Source organism: Gadus morhua, chromosome 10, assembly GCF_902167405.1.
Source record: "Gadus morhua chromosome 10, gadMor3.0, whole genome shotgun sequence".
NCBI classification, from domain to species: Eukaryota; Metazoa; Chordata; class Actinopteri; order Gadiformes; family Gadidae; genus Gadus; species Gadus morhua.
In genome coordinates, this window is record NC_044057.1 from 17,818,837 (window position 1) to 17,840,284 (window position 21,448).

Consider the following 21,448-nt stretch of genomic DNA (forward strand, 5'->3'; position numbering starts at 1 on the left):
GAAAAGTGTATTGCGTAGTATAGTGCTTGTGCATCGCAACGTAACATCGCAATGACTGCCTTCATTTTGGAAGCATAGGAGAATTTGAATGTTAGTTATTATGTTGGTGGTTACATTTTTGGGTTATTTTTTGGTAATCAATCACGAAATTATTTGTCATTATGGAGAGTCATTGTAGTAACTGCCACAGTATTTCTCATGAAAGACGTGGCAGAACAATGTTTGTCAGAAAACGAAGATTCAGATACATTAAGTCCAAAACCTAAAATAGAATGACATGTCATGAAGAAGCAATTAGACACAGGTGCAGCTGCATCATTGATCTCAGTGGTAAAATATAAAAAAATGTTCGAGCATCTGCAATTAATATAAACACAGAAACGTACAAACACCCCTAATTATCCCAGCCCACATAGGACATTTCAGTAACAAATAGTTTCAGATCCCGCTCTTTTCCTACAAGCCATGGATCAGGTTTTGCAAGGAATCCCAAACATTAACTGTTACCTTGAAGACATCATGGTGACAGAGCAAAGTGATGAAGAACATGATGCCAGGGGGCTACACAGGACACCAGAGAAAGGACAAACAATCGCTGAAGACCTTGCTTCCAGCAACGGGAGCAAGCTTCTTACATTGCTCTGCACGACCAATAACTACGGGGGATTCATTCCCAGTCTAGCGTCGATCCCCATCCCCATGAACACACTCCATTGTCAAGGTAGGAAACAGGACCAGTGAATGTCAATCAGCCTTTTAAAGAGCAAAGGAGCAGCTGCTGACACAGAACATACTCACTCATTGTGATGCAGAGCTAGGTGTGCGACTGCCGTGCAACACATCGCCGTACGTTTTTTCATGAGAAAACCATTGCCTCCAGAAGACTCAGTAAGGCTAGAACCATGCTCAGATCAGGCAGGAGGCATTAACCATTTTTCTTCGGAGTCAGGAAGTTCTTCAAGTACCTAAATGGAAGGTAGTTCACGTTACTGAATTGATCACTGACTGCTAACGACCATCATCATTCCAGATTAAGGAGTATCACTGGCTGTGGCACGGTTGCAGCTTTGAGCCTAGCTGCTGTCATGTCATGACTACCCTATAGTGTACAAGAACGGTGCCTCCATGGCAATGCAGACAGGCTTTCCCGTTTGCAACTTCCTTTGATGTACCAGACAAAATGGACGCTGTAAAAGGCTAAAGGAGATCTAGAAGCTTACCTGACCAGGCTCAACGTGCTGACAATTCAGAAAGGATGCTTAATATGGGGCCTCTGCTTTGTCGTTTCTCCAAATCTTCCTCCACAAGTTCTGTCAGAACTGCAGACATAACACCCTGGAGGTGTCAGGAATAAAGCCCTGGCTCTGAGTTATGTCTGGCGGCCAGGAATTGACTCTGAAATCAAAAACAAAATCTGCCAAGCCTGCCGGCGAATCCAGAGAATAGCCGTGCACCACTTCAACCCCCAGGTGTGGCCAACCAGTCCATTGGAGAGGCAGCTCAGCAAGATCATAGAGGTTCTGAGAGGCCTGTTCATCAGGTACCACAGGTGCTTGTGAGTGACAATGAACCACAGTTCACATCAGGAGAACTGTCTGCGTTCCTCAAGTAGAACGAAGTAAAGCACAACTGCTCTGCTCCTTACCACCCAAGCTACCCACGGGATTAGTTGGACATTTTCTGCAGACGTTCAAGTCAACCAAAGAAAAAAAATACACACTGCAGTACAGACTACACAGTTTCTACGGCACTGCTCGAGATGACACTCCCCACTCGTCAATGAAAGAGTCCCCTTCCATCCAATTTCTCAAACACAAAATGAGGTCCCGCCCTGACCTCGTCAAACCAAGTGCGTCTCAAACCAAGAGGCAGCCACACAAGTGGCAAGTGTGTGAAGGTGAGAGCGATCCAATACTAGGGAGTGAGATGCAATGAAGAGACTACCTGAAGGGGGGAAAGGCGGACTACTGGAGTCCAATAGTCAAAACAGAACCAGTTTCTTACAGGAGATGTAGGCATTGACAATTTCAGGACGTAAGTGACAATGTTGCAGCCAAGAGCGTGGAAACGTATCAGGCTAAGTTATAAGTATAAAAATTATAGAATGAAGTGAACAGTTGTTATTTGTCATTAGAAAGGTTGAAAGAAAAATAATATAGAGACTATATAATATAAGAATGTATTTCTTTATTTAGATGAATGGAAAAAGTGTTAAGAAAAGTCACCTTACTTTAAAATGTGTTGAACGGGTTTAATGATTGTTGACAAGAATATTTAGTCGGGAAGATTATTATTTAAGTTCCCTAAGTAAAGCAGAGTAAAAAGGGAATAATGGTTTCCGGTGCGTGAAAATGACTCAAGTGAACGGATATTATCATCTAATAAGAGTACAAACATAACAGTTTCATTGCTGGATGGTGTATTTTGATATTAAAAAAAATAATAATTTGAAGAAGCCGTTTAAGAACAATAAAAAAATGACTTTATCCCATTTTAATGAAACTAAAATGCAAACAGTGAAGCAGAATAAGCATCTCCCATTCGGACCAATGCAAAGCCATTAAAACTTCAAAGGATGAGCAGTGAGTCCACGCTACTCTCCCTCTTTTGTGGGGAAACAAACGTAGGAAAATCTGTGGGCTGCATAAAATGGCTCAGCAATCTCCACATTCCGGATAAGTCACCGTTCCATGGACTCTCTCTCGCTCCCTCTCACTATAGTGGGATTACTCATACTCAAATCATAAAACTAAAGCCACCAAGCTGATTACCATTCCCTCCCCCCTCCCACCGCCCCACCCCCGGCAAATCCTCCCCAACAATCAGCTTCCCGGATCTGAACCGCGTCACGAATCCCTCCCCCCCCCCCCACGACAGGCAGCGACCTTGATGGACGGAAGCGTGGAAGTTTGCGGAAATCGCAATACGCCGCCAACACCAAACTTCTGTGACTGACATGACAGTCTGTCTAGAAAGTCTGACTGAATGGAAATAATCGTCTCGGCCCTCTGGGAGATGTGAGCTCATATCTCTGCACAAAGCTGTGGTCAACGGGGCTGTCTGGGTGCGCAGCGTGAAGGAACACAACAACACGTTCACATCCATCTAAGTGAGGACACTCAGCTGCCGTTATAGAGCTGGACGCTTGTGTGTGTGTGCGTGTGTGTTTGTGTGTGTGTGTATGTGTGTGTGTGTGTGTGTGTGTGTGTGTGTGTGTGTGTGTGTGTGTGTGTGTGTGTGTGTGTGTGTGTGTGCGTGTGTGTGTGTGTGTGTGTGTGTGTGTGCGTGAGTGTTTGTGTGTCTGTGTGTCTGTGTGTTGTATTGATGATGGCCTTGGAGGTGGTAGGGCGAGTGGTGTGTTAGGGGGGGGTGGTGGTGGTAGTGGTGGTGGTGGTCAATATAATGGCACACTCCCATCAGGGGGTGGACGCGGAGCCGAGTGTGGCCACTCGACGGAGTCTGAGAGGCGATGACTCAGGGCTATTTGCAGACAAAGCCAAATTATGTCAATTAGCTTCAGGAGAGACGATCCCATGCTGAGAATGCCTCTGGACAAAAGTTTAAAACTGTGTGGCGCTGACTGCTTCATAGGCGGCTGTAATGAGGGTGTTTTGGTGGTGTCTGCCTTTCCAGGAACTTGCAGAGGGGAGGGATCGATGCTGACAATGATGAGTATTATGATGAATAAAGCAACAGAAATCAATCGGCGGAGAAGAATCCCAAAAGTAACACCATCATGCTTATTATCCATTGGATAAAAATATCAGCCATTGTAACACGAGGATTTGTAAGGCACATTGTCAGCGTGATGTTAGGAGCCTGTTCTTGCTGTGAACTGAAAAGAAACACAATTGATTTCTGACTGAGGGGCGGACGTGTGCGGCGGAGAATTAACCAGCCATCCGCACACATTAACAGTAAACGATGACACTGGGATCCAATGAAAAGCCTTGAAAGCCTGTGTAGCTATAGCATGTCGTTGGGGGCACAAAGTGAGGGGGAGGCGACGATCTAAATGAATGTTAACAAGCAGAATCCAATACGGGCGGAAGGCGAGAGATAGCGCATCGCTGGGGGGCACGTACAATGCTGTGGGACAGAGAGGAGAAGAAGATGCATGGTGAAATAACACTTATTTGTTCAGGCTAGTTGTGTTTCTTCTTTGAGGACTAGTAGATCTATGCTTTCCTCTTCAGGGGGAGGACATTGGTGTGGCATCGTCAAGAGTCCCTCTCTCTCAATGGTCGCTAACGGCAAGGTTGTTCAGTGCCAGGCATCTTGGTTAATGTCAAAGTTGACATAGCATGTCCGAAAATGGGAATATGTGTTCTTTGTTAGACCCCCAAAAAAGCACACAATACAAATACTGAGGGTAGGATCTGTTAGATACGCACCAAAAATGTATTTGAAGCATTATTTTGGGAAATGCATTATGATGACGCAACACAATTTGCTATATTACAATGCAAACAGAACTCATCCTCTCATTAAACAATAGCTAATTTCCATATTATTCCAATAAAAAAAAAAAAAAACGTAAACACATAAATCGTGTCTTTCTGTTATCAGTTGCCTCAGGGGAAATAACGTGTTTAATCACACTGCGCCCGAGTAAAGAGTCGATGCTGCTAATATATAGTACGTGGTTTACGGAGTCCATCCACCAGAGCCACGGCATTAAACACCCCCCACCCCCCGGCGCACCCTAGATCAAAGCCTCACCTGCTCCAAAATGGTGTTGATGCGTCCCACCTCGCAGTCGATCACAAAGCGCTTCTCCTGCCTGCGATCCATCTCCTCGATGATGCGCCGGAACTCGCCGGCGTCGGTGCTCGCACTGACAGAGCGGGCCGTCACCTGCCAGTTGTTGGCCACCGCCGCCTCCATGATGGCCTGGAGGATGGAGAACCCTGCAGAGATGAAAAGACACCCACGAGGTGTGTGTGTGTCAGTGTATGTGTGTGATTGTGCGTGTGCGTGTGCGTGCGTGTGTGTGTGTGCGTGTGTGTGTGTGTGTGTCAATGTGTGTGTGTGGGTGGTTGGGTGGTTATGTATGTGTGAATTTGTGTGTGTGTTTGGGTGGATGTGTGTTATTGTGTGTGTGTGTGTGTGTGTGTGTGTGTGTGTGTGTTTGTGTGTGTGTGTGTGTGTGTTTTTATGTGTGTGTGTGTGTGTGTGTGTGTGTGTGTGTGTGTGTGTGTGTGTGTGTGTGTGCGTCAATGTGTTGAGTGAGTGAGAGAGCAGAGAAGAGAGAGAAGGGAAGAGATAAATGAGTTCCAAAAATACGTAACCTTGTTCTTGTATTTCTTGTGTTTTTCACAGTGATCGAGAAGTTATGCAAGCAGTGAATGACGTATAATTTAATCCAAGGTCAAAGGGCCTTTGTTTATCATCCGAATTGGCCTTGCCGAAATGAAAGGGGGGCTTTCAATATATGTATGTCTTTTGTGTGTGTGTGTGTGTGTGTGTGTGTGTGTGTGTGTGTGTGTGTGTGTGTGTGTGTGTGTGTGTGTGTGTGTGTGTGTGTCTGTGTGTGTGTGTATGTGTCTGTATGCATGTGTACGTGTGGGTTGGGGCCTGTGCATGGACGTGGGTGCGTATAAATCTGCCCTCGTAACTTCCCGGTGACAATATCATAATTAAACGACAGGAGATATTGAACAGAGGGAATTATATTGCTATTATACCGAAGGTGGTAAGGATGATGCTATTGCACTCTGCAACAATTAAATCATGGCGTTTAGCTGAGGCGCATGTTCACTTTGACAGTGCTGCGCAACCCATCGCAGATTCTATTTCCCCATTGAGGCTGGGGCCAGCTCTGTTAAATAGCAACACAATGAAGGATTGCCCGAGACCAGTGGTGGAGAACAATCCCTTCCGTTAGCAGGGAACTGATAGAGAGGGAAAGTGAGAGAGAGCGAGAGCGAGAGCGAGAGCGCGAGAGAGAGAGAGAGAGAGAGACGTTCTTATAATTAATTCAAACATGAAATATTTTCATTAGACAGAGCTCTTGGACACACTACGGTCAAGTGAAATACTGCAGGATGAAGAATGCGGTCCCGTTTTCTGGTGGACTGCCTTACTCACAGAGCAGAAGCTGATCTGAAAGACGTGAGTCCTGCACGCTGTGAGGCTGCAACGGCAAACATGAAGGCTTTTAAAAGATAATCGGGCACAGGGACGGCGTTTTGCTACACACAAAGAGACGAAGAAATGGCTTACAAAATTTAAGCACTTTCATTTATTTTCTTTGTTCTCCAACTCAAATGTTTCGCTCCATTCTAACTCATGTTTATGTATGCTCCCCGATACAGAATAAAAAATATCGGAAAAAAATCATCGGAGTCTCATTATTTTCCTCCCAACAAAACAGGACAATCAGCACATTTCATATGGTGATTTTTGCACTCGTAAAATATATTTTAACCAGCATTTGATATTTGTAAGTTGTCGTAAGGCGTAATGAAATGGGCCCAAGCAGATGGGGTTTCTTCACGGAAGCCATTTCTCTTTAGTCAACCTTATCTCTTTGAGCCGGCTGCAGAGTGCAGGCGTAAGACGGCGCCATAGAAAAGCCAAAGCAACACCAACAATGGCGGCAATAACAAGAAAGCCCCTTCCCTACTCTTCCTCCCCCTGCTTCTTATTCACCCTGCCTTTTAGCATTTCGTCAATTTAATTTCTTTTTTTTTCTTTTCTTCCGTTGCTCTGAATGCTCGAGTAGCCTTCAGCTTCTTAAACAGGACCTGTGAAAGGCCCTTAGAGTAGCGGCCACCAAATACACTTCCTCCCTCCCTCCCTCCCTCTCTCCCTCTCTCCCTCCCTCCCTCTCTCTCTCCCTCCCTCCCTCCCTCCCTCAGACCATCCCTCCCTCTCTCCCTCCCTCTCTCCCTCCCTCTCTCCCTCCCTCCCCCCTTCCCAGGGGGCTGTCTCGCTGCAGTTTGAGTGCTGAGCCTCCTTACCGCAGCCCACTGTTTGACGGGCGGTACGGGTAGCAATAGTGTTCGGGAATACCGCAAACACGCGGTGTCCTGTGTGTGCCGAGGAGAACCGTGGGCTCTACCAAGGCCGCCTGCAGGCATCCGCGTGTTAGCCCCTCAAGGTTACACGTCGAGCAAGTTAACATCTCCCATCTCCTTTGAGTTAAGATATTGCTATTGTTGGGTTCCTCTCTCTTCCCCGGTCTCCCCGGTCTCCCCGGTCTCCCCCTCTCCCCCTCTCTCCCTCTCTCCCTCTCTCTCTCTCTCTCTCTCTCTCTCTCTCTCTCTCTGCTGAGTGTGGAAACTTGCTGTAGCACAACATGCATTTAAAGGTGATGGATCGAGGACAGGCATTGTCAACGTACACGCTCACAACATATAGCCGCCGGCTTCATAGATTTCCTGTATAGCCTGTATCCTTCCTGCCTCCTGGCTGCGTGGACCATTATGTCGAAATGCTATAACCTGGTGGTAAAGGTGGAGGACGTGCTGGGCATTCATTCAAGAGTGACTAAGGATAGTATCTATGACTTATATATATATATATATATGCCATAATAATGCCATTATGTTGAGATCTTTAGCAACCCAACAACAAGACGGATTGCATGGCAGCCTTAAAAAGCCTTAAAAGCCTCTCGCATTAGGAGATGTCATGCAGACGAACTGGGTCAAGACGGTCGCTGTCGCTGGGGGGAAAGTGCCGCGAGCGAGGCGGGTAAAGGTAGAGAACCGCCGGACCGTTTAACCTGGTAATCAAGCTAGATGTGCAATAGGTTGTGTCGGACAGTCATTGGTAAAAGGCCATTGTAACGAATATGGTGGCTTACTGAAGCTTTACAATGCCTGGGAGAACCCGGGGTGTGGTACATTAATCAGTACACATGGTTTCCTCCTTCTCCTATTGCCCACGTCGGCAAGACAAGGGGAGACTCAAGCTAGGCTAACATTAATGGAGAAATAGGAAAAAAAAAACAGTGCTTTGTCAATCTGATTAGAATCACAGAGGGCTTTTATTTTGAAAATGCTGATTTGCGCTCCACTCTATCTCCCATTGCCTCCGGCAAACCCCTCCATCTGCAAACGGCGACAATTGGATTCATTTAAGATTTAAAGAAGATTCCGTGCCTGCCTAGTTTTACATTTGTATGTAAATTAAAAGATGGAATCTGTCAGGGGACAAATATTCTTTGCAGAATTACTAATTCTGCTGCTGCTTACACCCTTACTTCATGAAGTCAGCAGAAAAGTTAGCATTTTGCTCAAACTGTTCACAGCAGGACCTGGCAACCGACACTGGCAGAGAGGTTCATGTGTCAAAAAGCAGAAAAATAACAAAACATAAATAAATAAAGTATCTATATCTTTGTCCGTTTGCATATCCATTTGGGGTAAGTCATTATCGACAGGATGTTAGCATTGCCAACAAGATGAAGTATGGACACTCCAATGCTGGGCTTGTGGCCATTTTCACCATTAACCGATCACTGGATTCACCCTCCAAAGCACCGGGCTGGGGAACCCTCACCAAGTCCTGTGCCAGTGATTTTGATTCTTCAACATGGAGGAGAGCCATAAATCCTACTCTTGCTGTTCTCAGGGAGGATCACCGTGGTCGAGCTGCATCTATAAATGTAGTACACTGAATACACTGAAAATAAATTCTAGAAGACAACAACAAGAATTCCTTATCAGCGTCTATAAATCCTGGCAAAACACGACGGACCGCCCCACCGTGGCTGATCGGACTGATCAGTGCCCCGTTACGAAGATGCACACACACACACACACTCACACACACAGACACACACACACACACACACACACACACACACACACACACACACACACACAGGAGTTTTAATATCTGCTCCCTTATCAATTGTTTGAATCATCTCCAATGCCTCTGCCAATGTGTAAACGCACACACACACACACACACACACACACACACACACACACACATGCATAGACAGACACTCTGCACAAATGCACACAAAAACACACACCTTATTCCAAATTGTTGTCCCCAACGGTACACAGCAAGTTTGTTCCAACTCAAACAATGCATTTCCGTGTGTTTCCCATTTGCTAATCGACATGTCCGAAACACTTAGGTGTTGTCCTACCGGCCCCAAATTGAATAAATCATTGTTGTTAGTTACAATACTAAACACTGGATACAGCCTATTTAACCGTGGTTCTCGCACTAGGACTTCGGAGCCATGGTTCCTGAGCAGTGAGCACATATCCTCTCAAGGCAGGCAAGGTTTTAGTGATGGAATAGAGCATGACCAACAACATTAGCATGCACTTGTTTTGACAGTTCAAGTGTTGTAGTAACACCACCACAACAAGTGCCACTTTCATTGCTAAATATGCACAACATCAACATATTGCACTGCATGAAGCTCAAACAGGAAATTGAAGTGAATTATTCTGTGAATCTGTCAATATAACCCCGATTTGTTTATCGGCTGAGATTCGAAATGAAAGGGGAAATATGAAAAATGTATTCCAATGAAAAACAGGCGACTATTTTCAAGCGTTGAAAGTATCTTGTAATGAGCATCTACTTCTGGAGTCGGCTACTACGATCCTTCCTGCGAAATGGCAAAATGTGTGCGATGACACCCCATGTGTTTCTCCATGTGGGTTGTCGCCGGGACTGGTGTGTGTCACAACACAACATTCGGCGGCTAAGCGCGAGTTAAATGCCAGTTTTCCCCCTCCTCCTCCTCCTCCTCCTGCTCCTCCCCTTCTATGAAGCGGATGTTAACAGGATGAGTTTTGAGGCTCACCCGTAGTGGCTCACTGGTAATTGAATTGAGTTGCATCTAATCTCATTGGCCGGCTCCTTTGGATCCCTCTCTCTCATTAGGGTGCAGTGCAGGGTGTTACAAACTCTCTCTTTCTATGTCTATATGTCCCTCTCTCTTCCTCCCACCCCGCCCCCCTCTCTCTCGCTCTCTCTCGCTCTCTCTCGCTCTCACTCTCTCTCTCTCTCTCTTGCTCACATACTCTCTCTTGCTCACACACTCTCTCTTGCTCATACACTCTCTCTTGCTCACACACTCTCACACACTCTCACACACACACACACACACACACACACACACACACACACACACACACACACACACACACACACACACACACACACACACACACACACACACACACACACCTGGCCCAGGCTAACAAGACAGATCAGATGAACACAACATTCCGTCTGTGCGGTGTATGGGTATGGGTGTGCATTAAAACATTGGATGAAAGTGCAGCGATCATTACAAATACATAACTGGATCAGTCCAAAAAATTAATCTGATAAAACCCTGAAAAATCCACCTCTGTACCTGTGGCGGAGTCGGTCTGCAAAGGGGGGTGGAGGGAGAGCTAGCGGGTGACACTGCAAACGATGGAGCTCTCTCTCTGGTTGGTGATTGATTAACCATTACAGGATGGCAGCCAAACAGAGGAGGTGGCAACGGTGCTCACTGTAAATGTGTACGTGCTTCTTCATCTCCCCTCCTAACTTGACAATCTCCCGGGTGAACCAGGGCCGCTGGCAGTGAGGCAGCGCTCGGTTGAACACTGTCCAGCGGCCTTAAGTGGGAATTGCAGAAAGCTGGACAGAAACCACAGAGATAATTGCCTTGAACTGTATATCTGTGTGCGTGTGTGTGTGCGTGTGCGTGTGCGTGTGCGTGTGTGTGTGTGTGTCTGTGTCTGTGTCTGTGTCTGTGTCTGTGTGTGTGTCTGTGTGTGTGTGTGTGTGTGTGTGTGTGTGTGTGTGTGTGTGCATTTTTTTTTTGTGTGTGTGTGCATGTGCTGGTCAGAGTGATGGTGAGATTGAGAGGGAGACAGAGGGAGATCGAGGAAGAGAGAGAGAGAGAGAGAGAGAGAGAGAGAGAGAGAGAGAGAGAGAGAGAGAGAGAGAGAGAGAGGAGAAAGACGTGAGTGTTGGTGGCTGAGATAGACAGAATAATTCCTTTCTTTTTACAAATCATGGCAACGCTTCACCACAGAATCCATATTCAAATCTGTATTCCTGTTTCCTTGTAAATGTATATCTTTGTGTGCATCATCAGTTATGTTAGACACCATAACAAGGGCCAATCAGCAAACACACTCGGCCGAGTGTGGATGTTGAAATCAGGCATTTTTGTCCCTCAAGTATTTCAAATCTTGCCTCTTGGGGGCACCAGAACATGTATATACCTAAACGATCAAAACTCCAAACAAACGCCACTTCCTTTCCGCCGCCTCCCTGAGCATTTACTAATTAGGATGTACTCCCAAGATGCAGGCACTCCATTGTAATCGGATGAAACTAAAATAAATAGCTGTTTGACGCCGGCAGCGAGTATTTACCTCTGAGCTGAGTGTGCTCACAGGGATCCGAAGGGTCCACAATGTGTGACAAGTCAAAAATCAATGAGCACAAACTCCTTGGGTTCTTGGATTGGATAGAGCACAATATTTGCATGGTCCTCTTCATCTGGTTTTGTTTTATTTATCTTTGATTTGCACACTGCCGTCACACAATGGGAAAAGAATGTATGATCATCACTAATGATCCCCTTGGATTTATTGTGCTTTCATTTTTATTTATTTCACACTTGACTTTTATGTATTGTTTTTTATTGTAGTGCATTTGAAGTACTTGTTCTACCTGCCCAGGGACAAAAGATGCAAATAAGCTGCTAGCCAACTCTGGTGCAATTACTAATAATTGTGCGTTGACCCTGTAATAAAAGTAAACAATTCAAATGCAATTAAAATAAATATGTTGTATAACTGAGTGAATTTGATTCTTGATATGGAATTGAGGAAGACTAGTACGTTCTCTAGCAAAAAGGTTCATAGGTTTGATCCTGAAACCCTTTAGACTTATACCTTAAGGCATCCTTATCATGAGGCCCTTGCCTTCTCCTGTATAGTATGTATATATATATACATATCTATATTTATATATATATATATTATATATATATATATATACATATTTATTTATTTATTTATGTCTATTTTGGATACAAGCGACTGCTGAATAACTCAACTGTAAACCTATTTCGGCAAACTACAAGCACATTATCAACAATCAGCCAGTCACCTCCATAGAACCCATGTTGAGATGGTTGGTGGCCCTCAATGGCGACAATATTCATGCTGTTCTTTAACGGCACGAAAAAAACATTATTTATGTTATGATTTATTTACTTCCCTTTGGACTTGCTGTAGCATTGCACAATGCATGCTTCAGGGGATTTACCCTTAAGTTGAAGAAAGAGGTATTTGAAGCAAAAAGGAGCGGGGAAGCAGCCTAAATATGTAGCCAAAGCTTTGAAGAAGGGTTTAACAGTAGAGAGTTATAACAAAAACAGCCTCTCTGCCAAATTGTTGTCCTAATCACAAAGACAGCTCATGTCAATTCAAACAGAAGCAGCATGTTGGCTGTATCTTCTAAAGTGTGCACATACGCACACATGCAAACACAAACACACTCACACACAAACACACACACAGTAGGATGGAGAGTTACGCTTTCCCACTTAGATAGGCCCACCCACGTAGTTTCTCTGAGTCTCTCTCTCTCTCCCTCTCTCTCCCTCTCCCTCTCCCTCTCCCTCTCTCTCTCTCTCTCTCTCTCCCACTCTCACTCTCACTCTCTCTCTCTCTCTCTCTCTCTCTCTCTCTCTCTCTCTCTCTCTCTCTCATACATAGTACATATGTGAATACCCTGCCACTTATGTAAATCACATATGTACTGGTTACACACTGTCTGGGTGTTCCAACATACACCCACACAAACACACACGCACACACGCACACACGCGCACAAACACACACACACACACACACACACACACACACACACACTTTTTGTTGCATTCATCGCTTGCATAAAATGTAAATAATATTCACCCACCCACCTTTCCTTCAAGACTCCTACATTTTTGTTCTCATAATTCTGAGGCTATAAAAAGTGTTTGATCTCTTAGTAATGCACGTGCACATTGTGTTCAAACCTGAATCATTGACAGGATATATTAAGTTATGGAGTTTAGTGGCAGCACCAAGCTTCTATATTCAGCTTACAACATGGACTTCTCAGGTCCTTGTGAAATCATAGGCAAACATGAACTAGAACAGGCTAGTACTGCTGGTGGAGATTGTTAGCAGCCATATGGTGATATATCCCTCCAATACAAAAGTGATAGTATAATGGATCGAGTTAAAAATTTCTATAAATAAAGCTTTATTTGAAATATATTGTGAATATAACTTCCCCCCCTGAAGTATCCAATTGCATAAACAAACAAAAAGATATGGCCTAGCAGGAAAACCTTTCTAGCTTTGATATTTGAAGACAAACAAATTAGGTCAAAGAAGACATGTACGGCAGTAGTGGCTTGGCTGCTCACGCTTACTGTGAGTAGGGGGTGCTGTATATGGCTGCCTTCCTGCCCGTCTAGCTAGCCACCCAGCGGGCTACCGTCTTGTATTGACAGTTCACCATGAGGACGACTTCTATATCATTCAGTTTAAACACTGGCTAATCCCTGCCAGCTGTTCACTCCTGTAGCCATGATGTTAGTCAAGATGGCAGCCATCTTCAACTTCCTGATCTATGCATCACCCCCCCATGTTTTTCTGATCGATATGTGATTGAGAGTTACCATGAGCAATGTTGACACAGGGATACAGAGCAGCGAGCCAGGTTACATCCGGTAGTCTTCCCTGCTCTCTTTAATATCATATTTTCTGGCAGAATTTATGGTTTCTCAGTTGTGTCCTTTCTTGTCAGCGTGTCCAAGTTGATTTATTCCCCCAACGCATGCATAATTTAGTTCTTATGAAGCGGGCGTGAAGGAGAGAGGGAGAGAGACACAGAGGGGGCAATAGTGAAAGAGAGAGAGAGAGAGAGAGAGAGAGAGAGAGAGAGAGAGAGAGAGAGAGAGAGAGAGAGAGAGAGAGAGAGAGAGAAAGAGTGAGAGGTGATGGGAAAGAGAGAGAGACACAGAGGGGGCAAGAGAGAGAGAGAGAGAGAGAGAGAGAGAGAGAGAGAGAGAGAGAGAGAGAGAGAGAGAGAGCGAGAGAGAGAGAGGTTGTGGGAGAAAAATATATAGAGAGAGAGAGAGAGAGAGAGAGAGAGAGAGAGAGAGAGAGAGAGAGGGAGAGGGAGAGAGAGAGAGAGAGAGAGAGAGAGAGAGAGAGAGAGAGAGAGAGAGAGAAATAGAGAGGGGGCAAGAGAGAAAGGAGAGAGAAGAGACAAGGGTAGAGAAGGAGGTAGGAAAGAGAGCGAGTCAGAAAGACTGAGAGAAGGGAGAGAGAGAGAGAGAGAGTGAGAATGACTGGTTGTGGGAGTTAGAGAGACAGGGGAGAGAGAAAGATAGAGAGATAGCGAGATAGAAAGGCTGAGAGAGGTAGAGAGTGAGAGAGGGAGGGAAGAGAGAGAGAGAGAGGGAGCGAGAGAGGCAAAATGGAGCAAATGAGGCTGATATAAAGGCTCAGCTAGGTGCAGTTGATGTGCCATTAAAACCGTTGCGGTGACATCGCACGGCTCAAACCTAAAGCCACTGTCGGCGATGCTACGGAGGAGCTAGTGGTAAAGTAAGGCGACATAAAGGCCGGCTATCTCATGGAGTATGCATGGGGTGGCGAGGAAGTCATTGTAGGTAAACCAAAGAAGTAGCAGTTGACTGGGTCATAATGTAAGGAGGAGAGTGTGTATACACTCAGTACAAGAGTGTGTGTGTGCGTGTGTCTGTACACATACAGACATAAACACACTCACACCCTATCATATACACACGCACACAGACACACAAACACACAAACACACAAACACAACCATACACATAAGTCCCCCCCTCCCAAACACGCACGGGTGCTCATTGTTGAGAGCGAAAGAGAGAGAGACAGAGAGAGACAGAGACAGAGACAGAGACAGAGAGAGAGAGAGAGAGAGAGAGAGAGAGAGAGAGAGAGAGAGAGATGGAGATAGAGAGGTACTATTTGCAGTTTTTAATTTGTGGCTGCTGTATGCCGTAAGATTTAAGAAAACACATAACATGTCAAGATAAAACCCCCCACTGTACTTTCACCAGATTTTACAGGAAAAGGTCCCTCATTTAGTTGTCCCATCTCCAGTTAAACACATCATTTTTCTCTGTACATTTGGAAAAAATAAGTATTGCTTGATTTGTTTTTTGTTTACAACAGTAAACACTGCCAGGACACAGCACAAACAAATTAAAGGAGATATTTGATTTGGATGCTCATCAAAGGTATCCAGGGAAAACAGTGGAGCCATTTATTGTTTGAATGTTTCAGGAACAAAGGCAGCTGTCTCTGGATAGCCAATTAGCAGGAGCCCAGAAGAAGAGGAGTGAGGTCCAGTTTAGCTAGCTGACTCTGTTTGATTGCTCTGTCTTAGAACACAGTGTTTCCCTCTCTGTCTCTCCCTCCCTCCCTCCCTCCCTCCCTCCCTCTTTCTCCCTCCAACTCTCCTACCTCCGTGCTCTATTCCTCTCACTCTTCCTATCTATCAGTCCTCTCGCGGTCTCTCTACCTCAGTCTCCTTCTCTCTCCATCTCTCATCCTCCCTCTCCGTCCCTCTCTCCCTCCCTTTTTCCCCATCTCTCCCTCCCCTCTCTCCCCAACCCCTTTATTCTCACTCTCTCTCCCCATCTCTCTCCCTCCCTCCCCCCATCGCCCCTCCCCCACCTCCTCTGGCTCTCGCTCTCGTCTCCCACTCACTCCTCTTCCCTTGTCCCTCCCTCTGTCTGTTGGTTTGGCAGCAGCTAGGGGGAGATGAGGCTAACTACGTGTGGTCATCTAATCATTCCATTCACAAGCACCTTGGCCTCTGCTAAGCACCTGGCCCTGCCAACTGTGCCAGCCCAGATTTATCCTGTGTGTTTAAGACTGATCGGCGGCCACTTGATTGTAAATAGTATGGATTGCCGCCAGGGCCCAATAGACTTAGATTGATGCATCCCTATGATGTGGTTGTTCACTAGGGACAGCATAGCTGGTACCGCTTTTCTTTGTAATAGGATATATACATGCAAGGTGGAATATATTAGGTTTGGATGGTTAACGTAATAATTTGGGAATATTTGTTTGGCACCCAAATTAAATTAACTTCGAGAAGATATATTTCTCTCGTTGGATTTATGAGTGGATGACCCATATTGGTTGAATTCTGTTTAAGATGTGATTAAACTTAGTAGCACTTGAATGGCATTTGAATGTGTGCTTAATACGATTACATTATAACTAACCGCGTGTGATACTGTGCACATAATCTCAACCTTAAATCACATCTCCAGTGTCAAGACCATGGGCAGGTGGCAAGGGCAGCAGAAAGGCATTGGATTAGCGACTAATTCCTCCTTAATTACACAGCATTTGAGAGCATTAACAAATCATTAGTGCACCGATGGCATTAAGATTACTCCTGATAAGTACCGATATTGCGTTATAGCTCGCCAGCAGCCACACACACATCAAAAGCATCACAATTAATACCAAACAAGACATGTTATGTAATGCAATGTTATGGATTTAGAGCACGCCTACGCATATGGTAACTGCCGGGTTGAATCCAAGGACTTCTCCGAAGGTCATGTGATTTTTGCTGCCTCGCTTCTTTGTAAAACCCCCCGTGATGCAGTTATTGGAAACAGCGGTGGATCCTACATGTGAATGTACATATACGAATCTGGGATTTCTTAAAACAATTGACGTACAATGCACCGGTTTTGTGATCGGAAAAAGAACAAAAGGCGCACAATGATTCCAGCGTCTTGCAGCAGAAAACCTTGAAGGATCAATAGATGCGGCGCACTGTGACCCTCACGCAGTTCGGGAACACAGAGAATATCGACTTGAAAGGAAAGAATACCAGAGGGGCACTGCGGAACCAAGGGACATTCTTTATCGAATGGTATGACGCGTGGAATAATTGCTCTGCTAAAAACAATCTAGCGGTACTAGCACAACGGTACATTCGTGGGTCACAATAACATTTTCCAAATTGTCCAAATTCGACTTTCTGCTAATTCCTGGGGAAGTGGTGATCGAGGAGAACGGCAGAAATCCTCAGAGCAGGCCCTGCCTTGCATCTCGGTTCTGCCATGTGAGCATTTGCTATTAATTGTTCACGCTGGAGTGGATGAAAACAGGTGACACAAGGCTTAGCATTGATCCCTAATTTCGCTGTCACAGCGTCGATATTTTTAGACAGCGTAAAATCCAGCATAGCCAGCCAGGACACACCTAAGTGGACCGTGAAGGCAGGCCTCACCAACAAATGTCGCTGGTATTCTCTCCAAATGGCCATTCAGCAATTGTCAATAGAGTGCCTCCGTGAAGGATAGTTATTCTTTCTTCTTCATTTTACTTTGACAATAATATGTTTTCCTGTTTGTAGCTGGACTTTAGATCCATTTAATTGGCTGAGTTGAGGAGTTACAGGATTGGCTGTCTCTCTGTGCAGGGGAGCAACGGGGAGCCGGTTGAAAGATTGGTGGAAAGAGGCATCAGGCGAGATATATTTGTTGTTTCTGGAAAGAGACGAACTGTAGCAAGTCATCAGGGAAGAACTGGAAAATATAACCCAGAATATCCTGTAATTTCACTGTTTAAGGATTATACTTTCACTTATTAACATTACTAGATTACTTATTATTAATATTAAGATAAGTTAAGGCTAAAATTACATTACAATTGGCTCAACAAATGGCTTTGTGATTTCAGTGTTTTTTAGCAGCGTCTTTAATGCCTCTACAGATCCACACTACAACGACCGTTATGAATAACTGTAGTGGTAATCAAAACACACTACTCTAGTCTGCATGTGTGGATTGTGGGTGCCAAAAAAGATAAGAATAGTAAGGGAATAAAGTAGGAGTGGAGGGGACAGTCTAGGGAGAAATACAGGACCGAGGGTCCTATAAATCACATGCGGGTAAGGTTGCTGAATCAGGGTTGATTGTGCCTGGGAGAGACAATAAAGCCTGTAATCATCTGTCGGCTCCACAGGCCCGGCAATTATCTGCCCATACCTGACCGCCAAAGCAGAAAGGGCAAGATCCATCTCACTTCAGCCCCGACTTTAAAAGATGGGACTCTTCTGCTGATGCAATGGACAAAATGAAAGAATAATATTCACAGTTGGGGTGCGGGCAAGGGACTGCGACGTGAGGAGACTGTGGAATGCCAGTGCTTTGCTGTCTGAGATTTCTGACAGCGGCAAATAACGGGGGCTAGAGAGTGTGTGGGGGAGTGACGGTTGCAAAAATGGGTGCTTGTGTCTTGTTTGATTGCTTGTGGTCGGGTGGATTTCGGTCCAAACATGCAGCTCACTTCCACCTTTCGCCCGCATTTCCACACCTATAGATGAGTGAAGGCAGGATTGGCCCGCGGTTCCTTTGGTTCTTAAGGGGGTGCATGTGAGTAGAGACCGCACCGGCAAATCAATCAGGTCTCTCTTGCAAGGAGATGCTTAACCTCGAATGAGTTAAGTTAAGCGGGTTGCGTAAAGTAAGAAAAAAAGCATTTCTCACTTCAAGAGCACTGTTGTCGTCCTGCCAGAACACCACTGATCAGCATATTCAGCAGGAGACAGTTGTTAGCATATTGAGAAGAGGATGTGTTTTTAAATTACAGATGAATTACTTACATCACTCGTCCAAGTCCAGTCCCAGAAATGAGTCACTTTGAGCCATGATTAAAAGCAATCTTAGATGTGACACAGGCCACGACGTAGCCAAAGTCTCTGCAACATTGCGACCGGAAAAACGTGCCAGGTGTGTGATGTCTTAAGGTTACTTAACTAAGACCAAATGCGGATCTGCAATCTAGATTTGAATCAGAAACTCTTTTTTCCCTTTTTCATGACGTTGATACAGTGTAGAGAACACGTACTACATCAGAGCTCAGATCAGGTTTCCCTGGGCTTTATAAAACAGAGTTGCTACTCATTAAATCCATCAAATATTTTCTTTTTTCCCCAGCCTCCATTTTCTTGCAGGTCTTTCATCATCATGTCTGCTTTCAAATAACGCTCTCACCGTGGTGTTTAGCGCCCAAATTGACCTCCATTTCCCTCAAATGCATTAGAGTCTGAAGGATATGGACGATCCCCTCCCTGATTGAAAGCACTGTGCTGCCGCCTAAAAGCATTTTCCCTGTCTCAATAAATGAGCCAAATCCGTTGTATAGTCGTAATTAATCTATTCTATTGACATAATAAGAACCCTGTAATGAAAGGCGCTTCATGATTGGTGCTCCCTAACTCTGTCGGTTCCCTTTCCCCTCCTGAAATGAGTCGAGTTTTTAGAGTTATTGCCAATTTCACTATTGTACTCGGTGTCTCGTTGCCTTTATTTAACACATACACGTATATTAAAGGAACAGAGAAAGCACTTGAGAAGCTAATTAACTGAAACTATGAATCAAACAGAAGGCTAGCGAGTCTATTGTTTACTCATTTATCAGTACGGCTTGCAGGGAATGTCAGAAATAAGGCTGGTAAACATGTTGGTGCCATCTTCTTTTTTTTTTTAATCTAGTCATGAATAGAAATGCAGAAATTATCAAAAAGCCATTGCTAGATTTGTGCAATATTTTTAAGCCTGCTTATACATGTATAATTTATAAGTATATAATCTAGAAGATAGAGATATAGCTAGATACATAGAAATAGATAGATAGACAGATAGACAGAAAGACTGATAGATGGAGATAGACAGAAAGACAGATAGATAGATGGATGGATAGATAGACAGATAGACTGATATAAAAATGGATAGAAGATAAATAGATATATACTAACATACATAGAGCTAGATCAGGGATGGGCAACTGGCGATCCTCACTCAGTGCGGCCCGCATCCTCACTCAGTCAAGCCCGCACATAATAAAAAAAAAAAAATAATAATAATAATTGATCGAGTTACAGAAAACTCGGTCAAGAAAGAAGAGAAGAATTCATAGAATTTGAAGGCAAACCCATGCGTCTAGTTTGCTTAGAAGCGATATCAGTCATTAAAGATATCCACTTAAGTCGCCACTACAACTACTACAACTGCTTGTTGGGTTTGAGTTCATTGAGTTGTTGCACTTAATGTTGGACCACTGTTTTTCAGTTTTTTTACTTCATTGAATGATGATGTATGTGAGCCCTTTGCACTGATAAAAATACTGACCATTCATGTGGCTGTTTGAGCATGGAAACATGAAATGAATGTATGTTGGTTCAATAAACATACCGTACATAGGTTATGATTCTGGATGATTTTTTAGGTAGTGGCCATCCCAAAAATGCACCAGAATACAGGAAATCATATCTGCCAAATTCAAAATTGTGTAGCTTCTCTCAGCTCACGTTTAGTTGAAGTGTGCAGTCATGTGGCCCTCCGATGGTTATGATGAAAAATGTGGCCCTCTTTATCATGAAAGTTGCCCATCCCTGAGCTAGATGGATAGATGGATAGATCACTGGATAGATGGATAGATAGCTAGACAGATAGATAGATAGCAGCATCAATTAACCTAATACACTACAGGTAAAGAACTAAAAATAAGCACCCTCGACCCCCTGGACCTTTCTGCGCGGCACATCTCGGGGTCAGGCCCGGTCCAGACTGAGAGGGAGGCTGGGCTTCCCGATAAGAGGAGCGGAAGCCTCCCTGACACATCTGTCTGCTAGATGAGGCTGGTGTCAGAGCCTCTGCAATGTGTTGGGATGGAGTGCATCAATAAAGGACTCTAATCCCCACCTGGGGGCCCTGTGTCCGTCCTGATCCTGCTAGCATGGGCAGGGTCTAAAACATGGAATAGATTAACTCTCTCATAAGTGATCCTGCTAGCATGGGCAGGGTCTAAAACATGGAATAGATGAACTCTCTCATAAGTGATCCTGCTAGCATGGGCAGGGTCTAAAACATGGAATAGATGAACTCTCTCATAAGTGATCCTGCTAACATGGGCAGGGACTAAAACATGAAATGATAAATAAACTCTCTAATCATGGATCCTACTAACATCCGCTGGGTCTAAAACATGGATGAAATAAACTCTCTAATACCTGATCCTGTGTCCATGGGCAGCGATCTCAAATATGAAAAATATAAATTATAGCCCCTTGACATGGGAATGTCAAATAATGGGCTTATCGCCAAAAAAATCATTGTAAATGGACAGGAGAGTGTTGGCAGTTAGACCCGAAGTCAAGTGACGTCAAGCTCCAAACTCCTGGAGATGCTTGAAGTACCGAAAAATAAGTTTGGAATGCATTTGTTCGCCCTCTCTGGACGCCGTTATGACCTTATGCCCTGGTTATATGTATTTTCCGCATGACGCACGCTGACTGCTAGAGTCGCCCTATTCTTTTTCTTCTGCTTCTTCTTTTCTTTCTTCATGTTTTTGATTGGTTTCTCTCTTTA

The 21,448-nt window shown here is 44.6% G+C and overlaps 1 protein-coding gene across 5 annotated transcripts in view; it reads right to left on the bottom strand.

The window, feature by feature from the left end:
• The window catches only part of gria3b (glutamate receptor, ionotropic, AMPA 3b), an 83,646-nt gene that overhangs the window by 37,925 nt on the left and 24,273 nt on the right, over positions 1 to 21,448 (bottom strand). For all 5 annotated transcript variants that reach the window (XR_003978331.1, XM_030368702.1, XM_030368703.1 and 2 more), the window contains exon 4: positions 4,723 to 4,910. Coding sequence is in view for 4 of the 5 variants with exons in the window: in XM_030368702.1 (XP_030224562.1) it covers positions 4,723 to 4,910 (188 nt within the window). In the remaining variant the exon portion in view is untranslated. The remainder of the gene's footprint in view (positions 1 to 4,722; positions 4,911 to 21,448) is intronic.